An 18,539-nucleotide genomic window follows, 5' to 3' on the forward strand; every position below is an offset into this window, starting at 1 on the left:
CACAGCACTGATGTTGATCAGGCTTTGTGTACAGGTCTCAGCAGCAGAACTGAATGTCCTCTAGTTTTTCCATGCCTGTGTGGTCTTTAGCCCTACAGAACACCCCTGACTGAGGGCTGCAGGGGTAGGGCTGGGTAGATTTTACTGGTGATGGAGACAGGGGACACCTTTCATTAGATCAGGTTTCTCAAAGTCCTGCCCTTGACCTTGAACATTTCTGAAAATGGGGTATCTGGAGCTTCTCTGGGCACTCTGTTCTGGTGCCTCACTAGCCACTGAGCAGGTTGAAGAGAAGAACACTCCCAAACCTGCACCATGAGAGGGTAGTCTCTTGCAGAATTTGTGAGGAAATGCTTTGAAAATTCTTGATGCTTGCCTTTTTTCTGCTGTAAGCACTTGTCCATGAAACAAAATGGGTGTTTTTTAATCGTCTGGTACAGATCTATGGATGCTAATGCACTCTCACTGCCATTGGTTGTTTTGTGGATGATGGGGCAAACAGGGAGAAAGCTCTAGCATCTCTGAAAAAATTAAAAAAGTTATTAAGCTTGTCTTTTTAAGGTCTGGGAAGTAAGGCTGAATAATGAAGCTTAAAACAAAACTGTTTTATTCATGTGTTATGAGATTTTTTAATTACTTAATCATTCCCTATAATTTTTGTAGAAATTAGGTCTCATTCATTTCAGATGACAGACTTCCTTGGAATCAGATAAATCCAATAATCATATTTCATGTAATTTTGAAATGCAGTAAATATGAAACCAGTGAATTTGATGTCCAGTTCAAAAGCCTCTTTTTCATGCAAGGGGAGCTATTATGGTATTGAACTACTTTGCAATACAGTAGGAAAAAATATTTTTCTTTTAATGATTAGGGAAGCAGAGACTATTGCACTCTGTGAATAACTGTTCAAAATGTAGTTTTCAGTTAACTATTTGGGATTGGGTTTAACCTTGTGAGATTGTTTTGAGGAGCAAGTTGTTTGTTTCTTTGCTTTGGGTTTTGTTTTGGTTTTTTGTTTGTTTTTTTTCTTGATAGTGAGCCTACGAAGCTCTCTTGTTTCCATCTAAAAGGAAGAGACGGACAGGTGTGAATAGATTTGCTCGACTGTGTGACCCCTTTGGTTTAGTGGCACTCACTGCTACAGCAGTTGCTTGTTGGCTTAAGTGTAACAGGATTCCTGATCAACTGGATCATTTTTCCTTTCTTTTCAACTTTTGGCTTTGCAAATACTGAATGCTTGCTTTTGCTGAAGAATCAGCTTGGGGGTCAGGAATTGGGTCCTGGCTCAGGGAAGCTGTAGCTCTGGGGTCTGGACTTCTCTGCCATGGAAAGAGCCTGGCTTCTGGGGGATTTCCTAAATGCTCATGGTAAATATTTGAAATGTGACCATCTGATCTGTGTATTTTACCATCAGCTTGTGTATTAAGTTTGTGGCTTTTATGTAACCAAGTACTTTTGTGATAAAGCTGTGCTGTACTAGGCTTTAATCTTGACTATCTCTGCAGGAAGGATATTTTGAAAAAGGCATCTCCTGTTTGCCATGGCTGACTTAAAAAATTGATGTGCTGTGAGCAGATATTGTTTTCTGAAGTATCTCTCGAGTTGGGAGAAATGTTTTCCAACCAATTTCAACTTTTTTCCCATATCTTGTAAATCTAGTGATTTTCAAGTTCAATGTGGTACTCACTTTACTGTCCATGGAAATCACTGTTTTGTGCTGTGTTGAGGAAGTTTACTGTACTTGATTGCTGTTTTGGGCAAATCTTATCACTGCAATAATCTTTACATATTTGTAGACCCCTAATCTATGTGCAGGACTGCTTTAAAAAATGTTCCTTCTTGAATTGTTAGTAAAGATTGTATTGTTAAACAATGCCTTTAAAATACTAAATTCACTTTGTTCAAGTGGCTGTTCTTGACCTAACTTGTGTCTGTACACTTGCATTCAGAAGTCTGACTTACGTGAGTTCCACCCCCATCCAGAGCTAAGAAAACATAAGAGAGCACTTGCCCTAAAGCTGAATGGCTGTGTTAGCCTTAAAGGTTTGTCTTTGCTGATAGGCTCCACCTTATCATGAAGGTTGAAGCTCAGATTCTCAGTAATCACAGGGCTACAAGAGCCTTATCAGCCAGGCTTTCTGCAGGGTTTGTTCACACTACTCCTTCAGCACGGTGCTATTAGGAGATGGCTTTTGGAAAAGGATTTGCTCTGCACAGCCTTCGCCCATCTAATCTCTCGGGTGAAAACTCATACAGGAGAAGTACTGACTGCCGCCAGAAGGAAATCAGTCCCACAAAGTCCTTGAAGGAGAGGAACAGTCATGAGCCAGGCTCTGCTTGGACCTTGGCCTGGGGCTTGTTCCCAGCCAAGGGTGGACCAGACATCTGCTGACTCTGTCGCTCTTACTGAGGGCTCTCCGTAGCCCTGGGGACAGACAATATTGCATTCATTTATCAAAGTGTATTTGTAAACTTTTTTCACCCAATGTGAAAAATATGAAATAGTTTATGTCTGTCTCCTCCTCCATGAAAGCCTGAGTTTCTTTTAAAAATAGGCAGTGTGCAAGTCATAGCATTGCCAGGTACGGCGGAGGATGGAGCAAGCATTGGAATACAACTCGCTCGTTCTCCCAGGGCAGCAGGACCACGTTTGCACAGTGTGCTGGATATGGCAGCACAGCTGGGTAAAATTTGTGACAACACTGTGCACCCTACTGTGGTGAAATAAGAATATGATCTCATGCTAGGGAACCCAATTAAAAATAAAAAGAATTAAAATTGTCTTTGATTAGAGGAGTCACATTTTTAACCAAATAATTTTTCAGATTGTATGTGCTTCTCTGTTTCCTGAAATAAACCTGAATTCATTTTTTATTTAAGGACAGCAAATAAAGGGATTTTTTTTCTTCCTTCTCCTAAATAGCCTTAAAGCTGTCCTCTTCCTGGTTAATACCAGGATCAAATGTGGTGTCTCTGGCTGGGTTTGAGTCCTTGGCAAGGGCAGTTTGTTCTTTCTGCATTGATGTCAGCAAAGATTTTATTGCTGGAGAGTGGGAATATGTAATGGGACAATTTTACAGTAAGAAAGTATATTACTAATAATTATATAATTATATTGTATTCTATTTGTCAGAATTAAATAAAGGGAAGACTTAATCCTAACTGAAGATGAAGATGGACAGTGTGGGAAAAAATCCAGCCTGTTATGGGCATCCTGGATGCTTTTTTACCTCTGCCATCCAATCAAGGCTATCACTAGTTAATTCAAGTACTTCTCACATGCACTAGTTTAACTGCCCATTCTAGAAAAAAAATCTATATTCCTGTGAGAGACAGTACTGAACAAGACAGGTTTTAAAAGAAGAGTTATAATAGTTTTCTAAATTTGAAATAATTTTTCCTTTAAATATTTAGATTGTGATTTGTCTTTGTGACAACCTATAATGAAGCCTGAGACTGCATTAATTTCAGAAACTAAAATATTCACAAGGTACAGAGTTCTAAAGAAAAGTCAGACCACTGCTGAAAGTAAAGCCATTAGCTGAGAGCAAGTACCCAGACATCAGTGGCCCCTTCTGCAGGTGCAGGAGGAATGTTTTATTCTCTTTGTATTGTGTTCCTTAGTTTGAGTCTACAGAAAACAATTAATAAAGCTGATAAGCCTTTTAGAAATGTAAATGTAGAAGGTTTGGGAGTGGTATTTATTTTACAAATAAATGCTATTGATCAGAGGCTGAGAATTTCCAATTCTTATTTCTCAGAGGATATACTTATGAAATAAGGCAAAACATAAACTATTTCAAATTGATAACTATGGATTACTTACTATTGATTTAGTCTCAGTTTAGTAAATTTGTAATTAAATGGAAAAGTGTTTAATTGCTTATGTATTTCTGAAGTTAAATAGTATTTTCAATTTCTTTTAAAAAAGATATATATATATATGATTACATTGAATTTTCATTAAACTATAAACTACAAAAAAATAAGTAAAAAGTTAGTGGTCCAAGTAAATTTGAGGATCAGTTGCCATTTTAATATTGAATATGTAAACTAGGAAAATGACAAAATGTATGCTCACCTAAGTAATTTCTCAAGTGTTTAAATGGTCCTGTCTCTAATGTAACACTCAGGCTGCATTTAACTGTGGATGAGCTACTGATATCTTAGGATTTCTTGATAGTGTGAATCAACTTTTCTTTTGTAAAATAACTTAAATATGCAACAAACTACAAAAAAAAATCAAATTACCTTGTAATGCATTACCACAGGACAACAGTGGCAACTTTTAAAAGGTGTTTGAAATCAGTTTTCTTGCCTTTTGAATCTCTGCTGCCTGCAAGTGAAAGTAAATCTTTCTGCTTTTATGCATATGGCATAGTTGAAGAATCAAATGGAGACATCCAGTTTTCTATGGGAGTGAAAAGGTATTAAACTAAACACTATCAAGTTTCTAGGAGAACATTTTTTGTGAACTCATGTGTGGTGTTTATTTGCATGTGGTTTAAAGTATATTTAGGAGGAACAAATCTCTTCTGAATTGGTTCTTTTTGTCTAGTAGTGCTAAATAAAAGCTGAAGGCTTTTTAGCTTACATCATATGATGAATTTGCATTCTTTCCTTCTAGTTCTTGTTGATAACTTGGACATTGAGCCGTAGCTGTGACATGGAGATGGAGAGTAATTGGAGATGTTCTCCCATGATCCACAAGCTATTTTTCTTCTCTTGTTTTAAGGGTGTGATACAGGTACAATCTCAGCACATCACTGGGAAATAAGATGGTAAAACACATCCCAGATATTCTGCCCTGATACCTTAATTACCCTACTTGTTCCTTTATTAGCAAGTTCTTAGGCTGCGTCTTCAGCTTCTTAACTCCAGGCAGGTGCTGTGGAGTCACTTCCTTTTCTAAGTACTATCCTTGCATTAATATTATGCTATGGAATATTATCTTTACTCTTCTGGTTTCTGTTTGCAATGCTGGGATTTGGGGTTTTTTTCCAATGGTATGGGCTGATCCCAGCAGAATGTGAAGGAATCATAACTGGCTAAAACATTTTCTATTGACTGCTGTGTTCAACAGAGCCAGCACAGTAGCACTGAAATATTAAAGCACTTACGTTGATAGACCTCTTCTGGGTAAAATTCCTCTAATTTATTGATATGTCAAAAATTTCTTCCATCTTCTTAAGCACTATTGGGGAAGATGATTTTTAACTGGTTGATTTCCAAGTAGAAGCTCATTTACCATCTGCTTGGGAAAAAATAGTAAGCTGCTGGCTATAGCTTGACAGCTACAGGCAGGTCAAGGGCACTGCTTATAATTTTGCTGCAGTGATTCCTAACTAATTATCCACGAGGAACTTTCTGAGAATATCCTGTTAGGATCATTTTCTTCTTTCCCATTTTGTTAATGAATGCAGTGATCCCAGCTGTGAGGCTCTGAGTGATGATTGCTATTATGGATTTATCCTTTCAAATTCTGCCTCTGATTTTTGGAAATTATATTTTCTGTGTTTAAGTTTCTAGTGGCAAAACTGTAAAAGGACAAGTCATCCCTTAGTGAATGTTGGGAAATACAGTAATAAGATTTAATAAATACTGGGTTGCAATAGCTAGCTATATTAGAGGAGGGAAAATACTGTTCATCTCTTCATAACCATCTGTACTCCATATTAGTTGAGTAAAAATATTTGTATTATTATTTTTTAATAGAATGGTTTAGAAATGATCTGTTCTCACAAGATGATGCTTTACTTCACTGCTACTGTGGTTGCCAGTACATTCAGAGTAGGGCATTGGGCAGGTGTGTGGGATAGAGTTTTCTTCCCATTTCCTCCTACATATACATACCTTGTGAGGACATGGAAAAACTAATCTGGGCTGTTCAGATTACTTAATGTAAGATGTACCTGATTGTACCCAACTAGGGCATCTCCTTGCATTGCTAATCACTCTTAAGAACATGCATTAGAATACAGAACAAGCTGAAAAGTTGTCCTACCTGTTCAAAAATGGTATGTGTGTATACATACATAAGCTTATACATAGGCATAGCATTGTTTCTGTAGTTGTTGAGTTTAAATATTAGATATGATTTCTTGTTCCTCATAATCAAAACTTTCCATCTCAAAATGTATATATGATACTTGCACTTTTATCCCATTATATATACATTTATAGCAAAACACAGAGGCTTAGGCATTCAGCTGGCAACAAGTTTTGATTTCCAACACTTCATGTAAAGCAACAATGTTTATGGTTTTACCTCTAGCTAAAAGATTCTGCCTGTTTTTTTTCTCCTAACCACACAAAATAACAAGATTAAACAGGATAACATTATTTGGGGCTTTAAATCCACTTGCTTCTCACAGTGGAAAGCTCTAATCTGGCAGACCAGTCCAGTATGTACCAGACTTCATGATAAGCTGTTGCCCATATGTGTTGTCATTGTCCCCAGGAGACAAGACTGGAGGGCTGCTGCTGGGTTTCAGGTATGGTACAGTGTTTTGCATTAGAAAAGTGAGCAGAGGAACGATACTTAGTCTGTAAAATATTGTCAACACTAATCTTTTAAACAAAGGAGCTTGGCGTGGCGTTGTCAAAGGAAGCTAAACCCGCTGTTTTATTTTCCCATTGTTCCCTTGCACAGAGACTCTGCTCGCCGAATGACCGCTGACATTCTGCCACAGAAATTGATACAAGGAGAATACTTGGTACTTTCCAATCTTGCTTCAAAGCCTGGCAACAGTGTTGTGGTTTCATTCCCCTGCTTCTGTGCTACAATGAATCATTTGTGTTCATTCTGAGAGAAGTTGGATGATTCTCTCTCTTCCCAGGTGTTTTTTTCTCTCTTGCTGTCAGTTCAGAAAAACTTGTCTGCCTGACTTCTGCGGCCCAGACTCAAAGATGCATGAAATGAACCAAAAAGGGAGGGGAGGATTTGGAAGGTGTAGGAGATGCCTGCCACAGAGGGATGTTTTTCTGTTCTCTGAGAGTTTCAAGCTAAACGTATGGTATCAAAAGAGGTGAAGAAGAGATGTTATTTGAAATTTAATGGTAGTGTTCTCCCAGGATGCTTGAAGGAAGTAGTTGAAGTAGCTCAGTTACTTGCATGAAATCTCGGTGATGATGTGGGCAGAAGAAGAGGAACTTGCCAAATGAGTGACGTGTGCCACATCTTACAGCTTTGCAAAAAGTGCAAAAACCATGGGCCTTTATGGGTGGGTGGAAAGATGTTTCTGGAAATGTAGGATCTTCAGTGTTCTTAATTACTGCTAGTATACTGGGTCAAATTCAGGCTATGGATCTCCTAATCTGCAGGATTGTGGGTTTTTTTGTTTGCCTATTTTTTCATAAATACTGCTTTTAACTTTCCTTTGATGGCGAGGCTTTCTCAGCAGCTGTTGTGTTCTGCCATAGAGTTAGCTGCATGCTGAGGGTGGAGAATTCCTTTCTGTCCATGTGCAGTTTCATAAAGCTGGAGTAGCAGCCCTGAAGTTCATAGCTATTTCCAAGGAATGTAGATACTTGTACCAACTGATTTCAGAAGAAGTGCAGAACGTGATACACTTAATGAAATCTCTTAGTGATGGAAAATCTTCCTATCAGCTGAGCTCAATTCAGGCTTGCTGACACAATCTATGTCTTTATGCTAGAAGAAGAGCTGCTCTGTGTGCAGGTGGTGCTGCCTTTCCAGTGCCGTCCCTTGCCATGCTTTCCTTCATGTGGATTATCTTTAGTTTTTGTCAAAAACCACTGCTGGAACTTGCTGTCCTCAGAAGGCTTGCATTTTCTTTCCTGATGTCCTGCAGAGTGCCTAAACACAAGGACAACTCTGCAAAGACTTTGAGATGCTACTTTTAAAATGCATTATGAAAACAGTGTCTAGCGACCACAGTTGAAATAAGTTTTGGAAGTACTTCATGTACAGTTTTATCCTGTTAATTGGTGCTCCAAAGAGACCATGTAGATTGAATAAACTCAGAATTGTTTGCCAGTTTTTTGAGAATCAGTACCTAATACATCCACTGCATGGTCAACTGCTGTGGTCTGAACTGGACAAGATAGTCTCAAAATTAATGTCTGTCAAAGGTGGAATATGTTTAATACAGTAGTTTTTCTTGAGGGGAGAATGGCAAGTCTTATTTTAATTATCTCATACACATTAACATACAGTTAAGATTTAGGTTTTTTAGAAGGTAAAAATCTATAGAAAACATTATGCATCTAATAGACTTCTTTCTAACTAATGGTGTAAGTATGTAATTCAGCTTTAGCCTACATACGATGAAATAGTATTGAAATCACGCTTGTAAACAGCATACATGTCCTGTTGTTGGCTTTGCTTCAGCTGTTTCTTCACATTTGGCTAAGCTCAAGTAATAAATTGCTGTAAAACTGGAATACACTCTGGAAGCAGATTAATCATCTGACTCAGTATTGTCTTTTAGTTTGCCATGAGAAATCTTTCCAATCTATGAGATCATGGATTAGCTGGTTGGACAATTTAGAGAGGCATATAGTACGTTCTCCTTTTTTGCTGCTTTTGAAACTTGTAGAATCTCAGCAAGGCAGAAATGAAAAACTCTTTTCCAAGTTTTACCACAAATACATATTGCAATGAAAAATCAGGTATCTGAATTGATACCTCCTTGTTTTATCTAGTTTTGGACATTGTAGGTGGCATTTATCTCATGAGCTGTAGGTTAACTCCCAGCCCATTGCAGGTGGGCAGGAATCTTTAAGGCCCTTTCCAATCAAAACCATTCTATGATTTACATGTTTGTGACAATGATTTAGACTTGCCTTAAAATGGGTGAAAAGAAATGAACATTGTAGAAAGTGACTCACTTCAGGTTTCTAAAAACATGTTGCATAAATTTCACTGTAAAGTCATTTTTCTTCCCATTGATGAATAAAGGTAGTGATTGATTCTCCTGTCCTAATGATGCTACCCATGTAGATGCTGTGATGTCTGTTGTGTCCATCCATGGGCAAGGAGTGGTAGTGACTGATAAGGAGATCTAACACTTGGAGGCAATTTGTCTGGATTTGCAGTCTCCTGCATATGCCTTTCCAAATTTCATTACAAATGTGTGCTAAAATATTCCTTCCAAATGTCCTTTGCTGTGAGGATGAGTGGTACACTGCCGAGGTAGGTCACAAATTAGGCTAACAATACCACTCTTGCTTGTGTGGCCAAAACAGATGACATCTGCAGTGATATTTCTGTTGTATTGTTAATTTATAGCATTGTTTTTTTCCTCTTCTGATACCACACTATTTTGCTTCTTTGGCTGTGTTGAAGATGCAATTTTATTGCTCAACATACCGGGATGTAATGATCTCAATGGCAAAAACATTCCATCCTCAACTTGCATAACAAACAGGTTATGCTTATTTTATAATTGAACTTCAGATTCTTCACAAAATGTAGTTTTATTGTATTCTGTGCCTCTTTTCTAGCTTGTACATGAATGCAAAGAGGAGGTAAAGTGTAGTGGTACTAGATTGTAAGCAATCTTGTCTCCAGCTGCAGTCTTACTGAAAGCTGTCAAAATTTTATTTTTTTTCTGCATTCTTGGAAGGGAACTGCACCCAGTGAGGTAATCACCATAAAAACCAAGCAAGCTGTAGGTTACAGAAAGAATGAGGGTTATGTTATCAGAACCCTACAAGAATGATGATAGTGGAAGGTACAAATGTTGTGTCCAAGAAAGGGTTTTCTGGGGCCTGTTGGTCAGTGAGGGTGTGAGGGGAAGAGTCACAGGGGCACACAGAGGGGAGAGGGAAGAAGGGAGAGATCTGTGCATCTTATTAATTATTAGTGGGAGTGATTTCTTATAGGACTGTAAATAAACCGGTGCCAATGATTTACCACTTGAAGATTAATGTCTGGGCAAAATTACTGTTTCTACACACTTAAAAATTAGTGAAATGGATACTTCAATGAGGATGTTTTCTTTTGTAGCAAGGGTAGATCATTTCAACACCAACTGATTTTCCCCTGGGTTTCCTTTAGTGCCCTGCTTTTGGGATTTGGCTGTTTCTCACTGACTGAATTCAGAGGAAAACTATTCCTGATGATATTGAATTTGGCAGAATGGCTGAAGTTTGAATTTGGCTTGTATTGGTTAAATCAAGCTTTTGATTTGGTTGCCTATTGTCCAGTATGCTAATCCATGTTATTTCCAGCTGAGTTAAAGTGTAAAGTCATTAGAACAGCGTGGGGCTTTTGTTTGTAGAGGAAAGGTTAAGTTCTGCAGGCAGCTCTTACTGCTGCCAGCATAGCTGCTAATCTGAGTTTGGGGACTAATTACCTGTAATAGCTACAGGACAGAGTTCTGTGTTGAGCAGAAGTTTGATTAGGCCAAAGTTTGGAAAGCTTTGTCATGGGAAAGTTTTTTAACATTTTTCAGGAACTAATGATTTAGTTCATTCAGAACCAGATACTTACTGTACTACTACATTCAGCCTAATAATATCCTAATGCTGATATTGTGGAAAAAAAAATCCTGTATCAGAATTAACAAGCATTTTAAACTATAATAGCCTGTAGCTATTTAAGGACTGTCAATATTGTTACATAATTTCCGAGCTGTTTCTTATTCAGCTTTTGATAACCACAATAGGTATTGGGGTTGTGAGGGATGAGGCTGTGAAGACAAAACTGACTTGATGAACAGATTTCAAAACCAGTCTGTATTGGAGTGGTTTGGAGATTAATAGATTTGTAAAAAAAAAATTAAAAAAAAAAAAAATTAAATGCCATTTTTTCCTAGACCCTTATGATTAAAAGTTTGTATGCATTAACATTTTTGGATGTGCTTTTAGATGTATTCAGAAACAGTTGTTTTCTTTTTTTTATCACTTAACTTTGTTATAAAATTCAATAGGAGTTATTATTATTATACACAAACCATTTAACTTTTGTATATGCCCTTTTACAAAAGAAGTGGAAAACTGGTTTGGAATGGAGGAGAATTAAGAACACAAGAAATGAAAACAAATACCACCTTCTTCACAAATAGAAAAAATACAGGCTGCAGACTTGCATTGGGAAGAGAGAGAAGTTAATTATGCTTCCAGATAGCATAAATATCCATTTTTGCTACAGCACAGCTTATTAAGACATTAATTGAAAGCTATGATCCTTCACTAACATTACTTAAGATCATCTAATAAGTTAGTACCTAACTTTTTTTTCAGATTTCGATGCCTAGTTAAATAAAACTTTGCAATTCACTTTAAAAACTGCACATTATTTCCCTGTTTGATACTGACTTTGATGTTTTTTGTGTTGCTTTACTCTTATTTCTCTTAAGTTAACACTGTAATAAGAGACAGTGTTTCTATATGATAGGAATAAAAGTGCTCATTTAGGAAAAATATTCTTATCACTAGTTTTGAGTGGACAGAATATGTAGTCCTCATCATGGAATTTCAGTCTTGAAGCTTCTATGGGTTACTTCCAAATAATGGGTGAACTGTATTCAAAGTAATGACCCTTTTAATAATTTGCAGGTTTAGAGTATAGTTACTGAGTAATTCTGAATTTATTTGGGGTTTATTTCAGTCAGAGGGAATGTTCTCAGAGTTGCTGGTATAAACTAGGGGTTAGCAGATTAGGTCAGTGTCTGTTCTTCAGTCTGTGAATGGTAGCTTGAAAAAGTGTAAGCCTATCTGTTACCTATGTATTTATAATTTATCTCTATGACCTATGTGAGACACAAAAATCTGGAAGAGTGTGAACATATCAGAAAATGTAGCTCTCTACCTGAATGCTCAGCAGTGTCAGAATGTTGTCTTGAGCAGAACAGTGAAGGGTGATGATTGATCACTGCAGTTCTGACATGCAGATAATTGGCAGTGGAACCCAATTAACAACTGGCCCTGAAGCCAACCTCATCATCACATCTTACTTAAGTATGTATCTTTTATTTACTTATTTTTAAATTCCATCTCTTCCTCTTGGTCACTTAAAAACTTTCTTCCTCAAGAAGTCATCAGGTCTGAGAAAAGCTTTGTTTTTAATTTATGCCAATTGCATAAGGTACTTCTGGGTGGCTATCCATTATTGATAATGCATTTTTTTTCTGCTGTTTTGTTTAGATGACAGTGCCTCTGCTGCAAGCAGTATGGAGGTTACAGATCGCATTGCCTCTCTGGAGCAGCGTGTCCAGATGCAGGAAGATGACATCCAGCTGCTCAAATCTGCCCTTGCTGATGTGGTCCGACGCTTGAATATTACAGAGGAGCAGCAGGCCATGCAGAACAAGAAAGGACCTACCAAAGGTTTGCATTTCAGATAGATGTAAAATAGATAGCGCAGCACAATGACTTGTTCATATGTATTAAAATAGATTATTCATTAGATCTTGAAATATTCAAAATCAACAAATCAAACTAAATAAAATACATTTGAAATTCAACCTGTTAAAAATAGATAGAAAACAGATAGAAATCCATATAGTTAAATCTGTGAACCTTCTACAATTTACATGAACCAGCAAAGCATTTGCGTTTTCTTAATGCTTAATCCACAATCTACATTTAACCATTGCTACAGCTTCCTTACTTCTGATCAAGATATTTTATAAACTCTTTAGGGAAGGCATTGTCTTCTGTGGGAGAAACTCCTAATAGGCTGGGTTTTTTTTTTTATCCTTAAAAATGAATTAAACTTAGGTAAAATGTAATTCAAATTTAATTCAGAGTTTTAAGTATCTATGGATCATACAGACATAAGACAGAGGTCTAAGTTAGCACAGAGTTGACATGAATAAGATGGTACAACATTAGGTGCTCATCTACAAAAGAAAGGCAGAGCTGTGGTTGCTGCCTGGCTATCTTCCAGAGCAGCAGAGCCACAGCCAGCAAGGTGTGACAGATGTCACTGCTTGGCAGAATTCTGTGCTATGCCCACTTGCCACAGTGTGCTCTCTTATGGCTCCTGCTCTGCAGAAATGGGTTTTTCCAGAGAAGCTGGACCTGAACATCCAGCACTTCACAGGAGTAAAGGTTTATTTGAACCCAACCCATGTGATTTGCTGTAGCATGTGAGGCTGCATATGTGCAGCTTAGAGAAATACTCAAGGTATTTTAGGGTGGTTTTAGGAATAAGAGTGGTAGCAACCTAGATGTGGAAAAAGTACTGACTTCACAGGCTCTCTGTTGTCTGTTTTAAGAAGTTGTTTCTTTTGGGGTCCTGATATGCATTAATATTAATTAAAACCTTACTTTGCATAAGAACTATCTTATGTATTTATGAATTTCAAATTTTAAAGTTAGGACTTCCTTTATATTTGTGACCCCACAACAAATACTTACTCCTAGTCATTGATTTAACAGATGAGGTAGGAATTACTTAATTTGCTGAACTGAGATGTCACATTTGTTACAAAGTTTTGTGCTGGGAGATGAAGAAAGCTGAAAGAGACAGAATTACAGAGCCAAATAATGAGTTGGTTGTGTCTCATGCTAGCTGTCAGATGGAATAGACACTAAGAATCTGCAGTCTTGTCTTCATGTTCTCTTCCCTTTCTGCTGTAATCTCCTTATTTTGTCTTTGTTTTATTGAGAAAAAAAAATTAAATATCAGATAAGTTAAATGTTACTAAAGATAGGCTCTACTGTGATAAAATGTTCCAACAAATCTGGTTTTACAAGGGATTAAGAGGCTTCACGTTGGCTGTAAAATAGATATTATCTGATGCATGGAGGAAATAAAATCTAGTAATTATTACTGAGTTGTAACCAAATCTGTTCTTCTTCCCCGCTGGCTTCACTTAGCAAAATACAAACCAGATTTTCATGGATTCTGTAAGCAGAGTTGAACTCTAAATCAGGAGAGGTTTTCTTGGTCATGGCAGACCATTAGAGCCATAGTTCAATGTACATTGAAGAAAAGCTGCTGTAAGCCTATCCCCCTGTCTTTTGTGGCTGGTTTTGTCGGGGTTGTTTTCTTTGCTTGTTTGTGGGATTTGTGTGTGTGTGGTTTGGAGGGTTTTTTTTTTAATGTGTATGTGGCATGCCTGGTTCTCGTGTGTGTGAAATTACAGGGTAAGAAGTTTTACTGTAACAATGCATATAGAGGACTATGAATGTCAATTGCTTTTCCATTGCAAATTACCAGAATGGGTCCTGGTATTTGCCAACAAAACCCACTGAATTTCTGGAGAAGATCGGTACTGTGACTGTTTACGTAAAGAACTTTCAGTTTGCTGTACATCAGCTGTATCATTTAATAAGGTCAACCTTACTAAACATGAATTATGAACATGAAAGAGAATCTGATGTATTCTCATCACTTGTTTCTTTCCAGCTGTTTTGTAAAATATGATATATTTCACATGATGGCCTATTATTCCTTAGTAGGCACAACTACTTTATGACAAATTATATGCAATAACTTAGCATAAGACTAATTTTAGTTTGGAACAGCATTTTAGAGGCTCCTGATGGAGACTCTTAGGAGAGGGGCCTTTTTAGCCATGAGAGGAGCTGGAGTGGTGGCTTCTCGTGCTTTACCCCTTAGGCTGCATGGACTGAACCTGTTTATTTTTCCTAAATTGTTTAATGACTAATTCCACATTTGGAATTTTAAAAAGTGGAATTTGATCCCACAGAATGTCACAGAAATTGTGTCCATACAAACTGGGGCTTGAAGCATATTATATACTGCTGTTATCATTTGATCTATAGATGAAGTAGGTCGGGATTAAGTGTGTGTGTGTGTTGGGGGAGGTCTGTGCCTTTGGAAAAACAGGATCCCCCCACAACTGTATAAAATCTGGAACAAGAATTTTCATGGGACAAACGACTTCATTTTCTGAGTACTTGAGATTTAAAATTAATTTAAAGATTTCAAGTTTCAGACTTTAAATCGATAATGGAAAAATCTTGAGCTTGTTTTCAGTCTTTGTGTTCTTGTTCTAAACTTGAGCTAAGCAGCTTAAAAGCAGCATACATCATGGAAAGGGAGCGGCTTATCTTGTCCATTTGTGGAGCTCCTTCCCTAATGGTGTTTTGAGTTTTTGCTTAGTTGTTTGGGGTTTTTTTAATTTTCCTTTTTTAATTCTACTACTTGGTGGAGTTTCAGTATGGCTTCCTGCCTTTGTTTTACTTGTGTTTGTTGTTCTTTCCTTTTGCAATTATTGGTTTGTTTGTAAACTTAACAGCCCTATTAATCCATAGATCAGAGTGTGATTAAAAAAGCTGCTGCTGAGGCTGATAAACTTGTCAGTCCTGCTACCACAGGTAAGACCTTGAAGCACCAGCACTTCCAAAATAAACCTTACTGACAAAGCAGTAATAGCAGTGTGTTACTGACTTTTAACAGCAATGACACGTTTGGGGTTGTGTGACTGTGATGCCAGTTACCACTGGTGTGAACCAGCTGTTGTAAGTAAAACTAAATAGCTCCCAAATAAACAGTGGACTTATTGAATAATGCACAGTTTTTCTGTGTGTTTTGCAAGAGTTTAATGGTGTTTAATGGTGTTTAATGGTGTTGCTTTCCACACTAGCTGACCATTTAAATCTCTATTTCCAGAAGTGTGGGTTGTGTGTTGGTGCTGGATCTGAAGCAAAACTTCTGTTAAAAGTTGCAGAGTTTATTCCTGGCTGCTGCTAGTTTCAATTTCATAAGGATAGAAGAGTAAACAAACTCCAGCTAGTTCACTCCAGCTACTCTTTAAGAGGCATACTTTTTAAATAACTACAAATAAGGGAATACTTTAATAATTTATTTTTTTAGTTCCAATTGCTGTTCTAATTTGTCTTCTCAGAGCTCATTAAAGTTTTATGAGCTACAGAAAGCATGCCAGGAGACAGGTCCACAGCTTCTCAACTGTGTAGTTACCTGTGATTCTGTAGAATGCAACACAATCAGTTTTTTATATATAGATTAATTACAACAGGGCAGCAATTAGGAAACAAGCAGCAGAGCTTCCAGCACAAAACTGTAAACATAATTTAATATACAGAAAAATGAATAAAGGAGAAGTAAATATAATTATGATATCTGAATTCATTAATAAAAAAACAAATAGAGGCTGGGGAAGCCAAGTAAACTTCAGATGTTTTGTATAAGCTCTAAAGACAGCATTATTAGTCAGAGCATGGAAGTCAGGGCTAGAAGGCACCCTCAGTGAGCACAGAGAAAACTTTCTTGTTTTATCTCCCTTGCTGACTTTCTTTCCAGTCATGCTTCACTCTTCTAAGCTAAATAAGCCTCATTCCTTCAGTATTTCCCTTATAGGTTGTTTTCTAAATTTCCTCTGAACAAATAAATGACAAGTACATAACAAGTAATGTGTATTCTAAGTTTCAAGACAAAGTTTGTCTTGCAAGTTGCATTCTCTAGTAGACCATATTTACTGACAATCTTCTGAAGGCACAGTTTTTCATGTCTTTTTGTTCAGTATATGAAAACTTAGGGTGAACAAGTCAATAAATGCTTGCTGTCAGTGCTACAATAAGATGTTGTTACATGACATATGACCTATAATTGTATACAATTGGTACTGTTTCAGTTTAGCCTTTTAGATCTTTTATCCTTGGCAGACTTTTTTGAAGAACAATTCATAGGTATTCTCCCTGCCATCCTCTCCAAGTTTAATGAAATTTTATGTTCCTAAAGTGACTTGTGACTGCTGACTTCTCTCAGGTGGTGTTTTCTCTGAACCATGAGGCTTTTGGCATCTCTACAATGGCGTGTAGTACAAAGTCAGATTTCAAGTGATTCAAGCTTTTTTCCCTGCTGTAGAGAAAGCACTAGTCATGTTTGTGTCTGTGTTTCGATGCTATGATCTACTGTAGTTTTTGTGTTGGTACTCATTGCTTGCGGTTTTAAACACTGTTTTTACAACTAACTTCTAACTACTTGAATGGGACTTTTCTGTTATTCTAATTTTAATTACAGCTATGATATGTAGATCCTTTTTTGAGCCAGCAATTGATCAGAAGAATGTAGGTAGATAATGCCAGCATATTAACTTCACTCTTCTGCTGATTTCAGTAGCTTTTTCTGAATAAAGGGTACAAATCCTTTCTGTCAAACATAAAGCTCACATTCTTTGAAAAAAAGACCTTTTGCAGGGAGTAGAAATTTCTTAATATTTAATTTGCTTGTGGAAAACCTTCAAGAAGACTGAGGGCTGAAGAGCAGGAGTGTCTGGAATCACAATTTGTCTTCATTTCTAGCACTCCTCTGAATGCTATCCAGGTGGGCAAGAGACTGACACTCTTTTGATAGAGTAGGATTGGTTTTGAGGACAACTGTTTTAGCTCTTACCACTAAGCTCCCTGATCTAGGACAGAGTTTTTACTTGATAGGATGATTATCATTACTATTATTATTATTAATAATAATAATAATAATTATTATTAGTTTAAATTCCTCAATGTTAAAACCCTCATCTGTGCTGAATTTGACCATAGTGACTGAAAAATGGCACACTACATGGAAAATTTAAAATATTCTAGTGTTATTTGCTGAGGAAAAAATACAAAAAAGTAAATGGAGGTCATGATTTCATCTTACACTTGTTTTACAGCAAGACCACTGGTACAAACCCTGCCTTTAAGGACTACAGTTAACAATGGAACTGTATTACCAAAGAAACCAAGTGGCTCTTTACCTTCTCCATCAGGAAACAGAAAGGAGACTGTATCACCAGCAGCAAAAAGGTAGGCATCTATGGGAAACCTTATAACCATGGAATTGAAAACATGGTATAGCTCCTCTTTTAACCTTCTAGATATGTAGTTTTTCTTACTTGCAAAGCAGCAGTCTAAATATTTAGTTCGGAAAGAAAAGGAGATGGATTTCATTCTAAGAGGCTTTAAATTTCTTCGTTCTAATTACAATTAAAGTTATTACCATGAGTACTGAAAGAATGCACAATGCTTGGTCTTACTGGTTTGTGTTCATTTCTTGCTTTTAAGAATTTAGTGTAGAGAGAATAAAGCATTTCTACTGTGCTATTGCCCAACATGATGTGAAAAGTGCAAGAATTCTCTGAGTGGCTAGTAGAAAACATATCATCTGCAGAGAAACTGTGTTATCATTGCAAATCAGTATGTTATCTTTGGTGGTTTTCTCTCACTAACAAAATTATCATATAAACTGCATGCACAGGGTTAGCAGTATCTCAGGGAGGAGGAAAATTCTACGCCTAGCACATATTTATGCAAATGAAAACATCCATCTTTAGATATCTTACCATTCGCATGTATTAAGCCCTTATAAAAATTACTGCTCTGTCCCAATTTGCTTTGTGTGTAGCTGTTTTTAGATAGACTAAATGTTTTATACATCTGGGTTATAAGGAATGGAATGGATTGGGTGAAGGAACTTCAAGTTATATATGGCAGTTATTGTGGTGCTAATCTGTGGTGTGGTACATGTATAAAAGATAATAGTTTGGGGTTTGGGTTGGGTTTGGTTTTTTTTGTACATTTCTTTTGTGTGTCTCCTCATCTTTTTGTTGTGATGATGCTGTCAGCTCTGAGGGAGTGTAAGTTGTAGA

At 37.0% G+C, this 18,539-nt stretch overlaps 1 protein-coding gene across 21 annotated transcripts in view; it reads left to right on the top strand.

The window, feature by feature from the left end:
* EML1 (EMAP like 1) overlaps positions 1-18,539 on the top strand; it is a 122,647-nt gene that overhangs the window by 58,191 nt on the left and 45,917 nt on the right. For all 21 annotated transcript variants that reach the window (XM_023927591.2, XM_023927592.2, XM_023927594.2 and 18 more), the window contains 2 exons: positions 12,118-12,300; positions 17,565-17,697. In XM_023927591.2, coding sequence (XP_023783359.1) covers positions 12,118-12,300; positions 17,565-17,697 — 316 coding nt within the window. The remainder of the gene's footprint in view (positions 1-12,117; positions 12,301-17,564; positions 17,698-18,539) is intronic.

Source organism: Cyanistes caeruleus, chromosome 6 (assembly GCF_971803275.1).
Source record: "Cyanistes caeruleus chromosome 6, bCyaCae1.hap1.1, whole genome shotgun sequence".
Lineage (NCBI taxonomy): Eukaryota > Metazoa > Chordata > Aves > Passeriformes > Paridae > Cyanistes > Cyanistes caeruleus.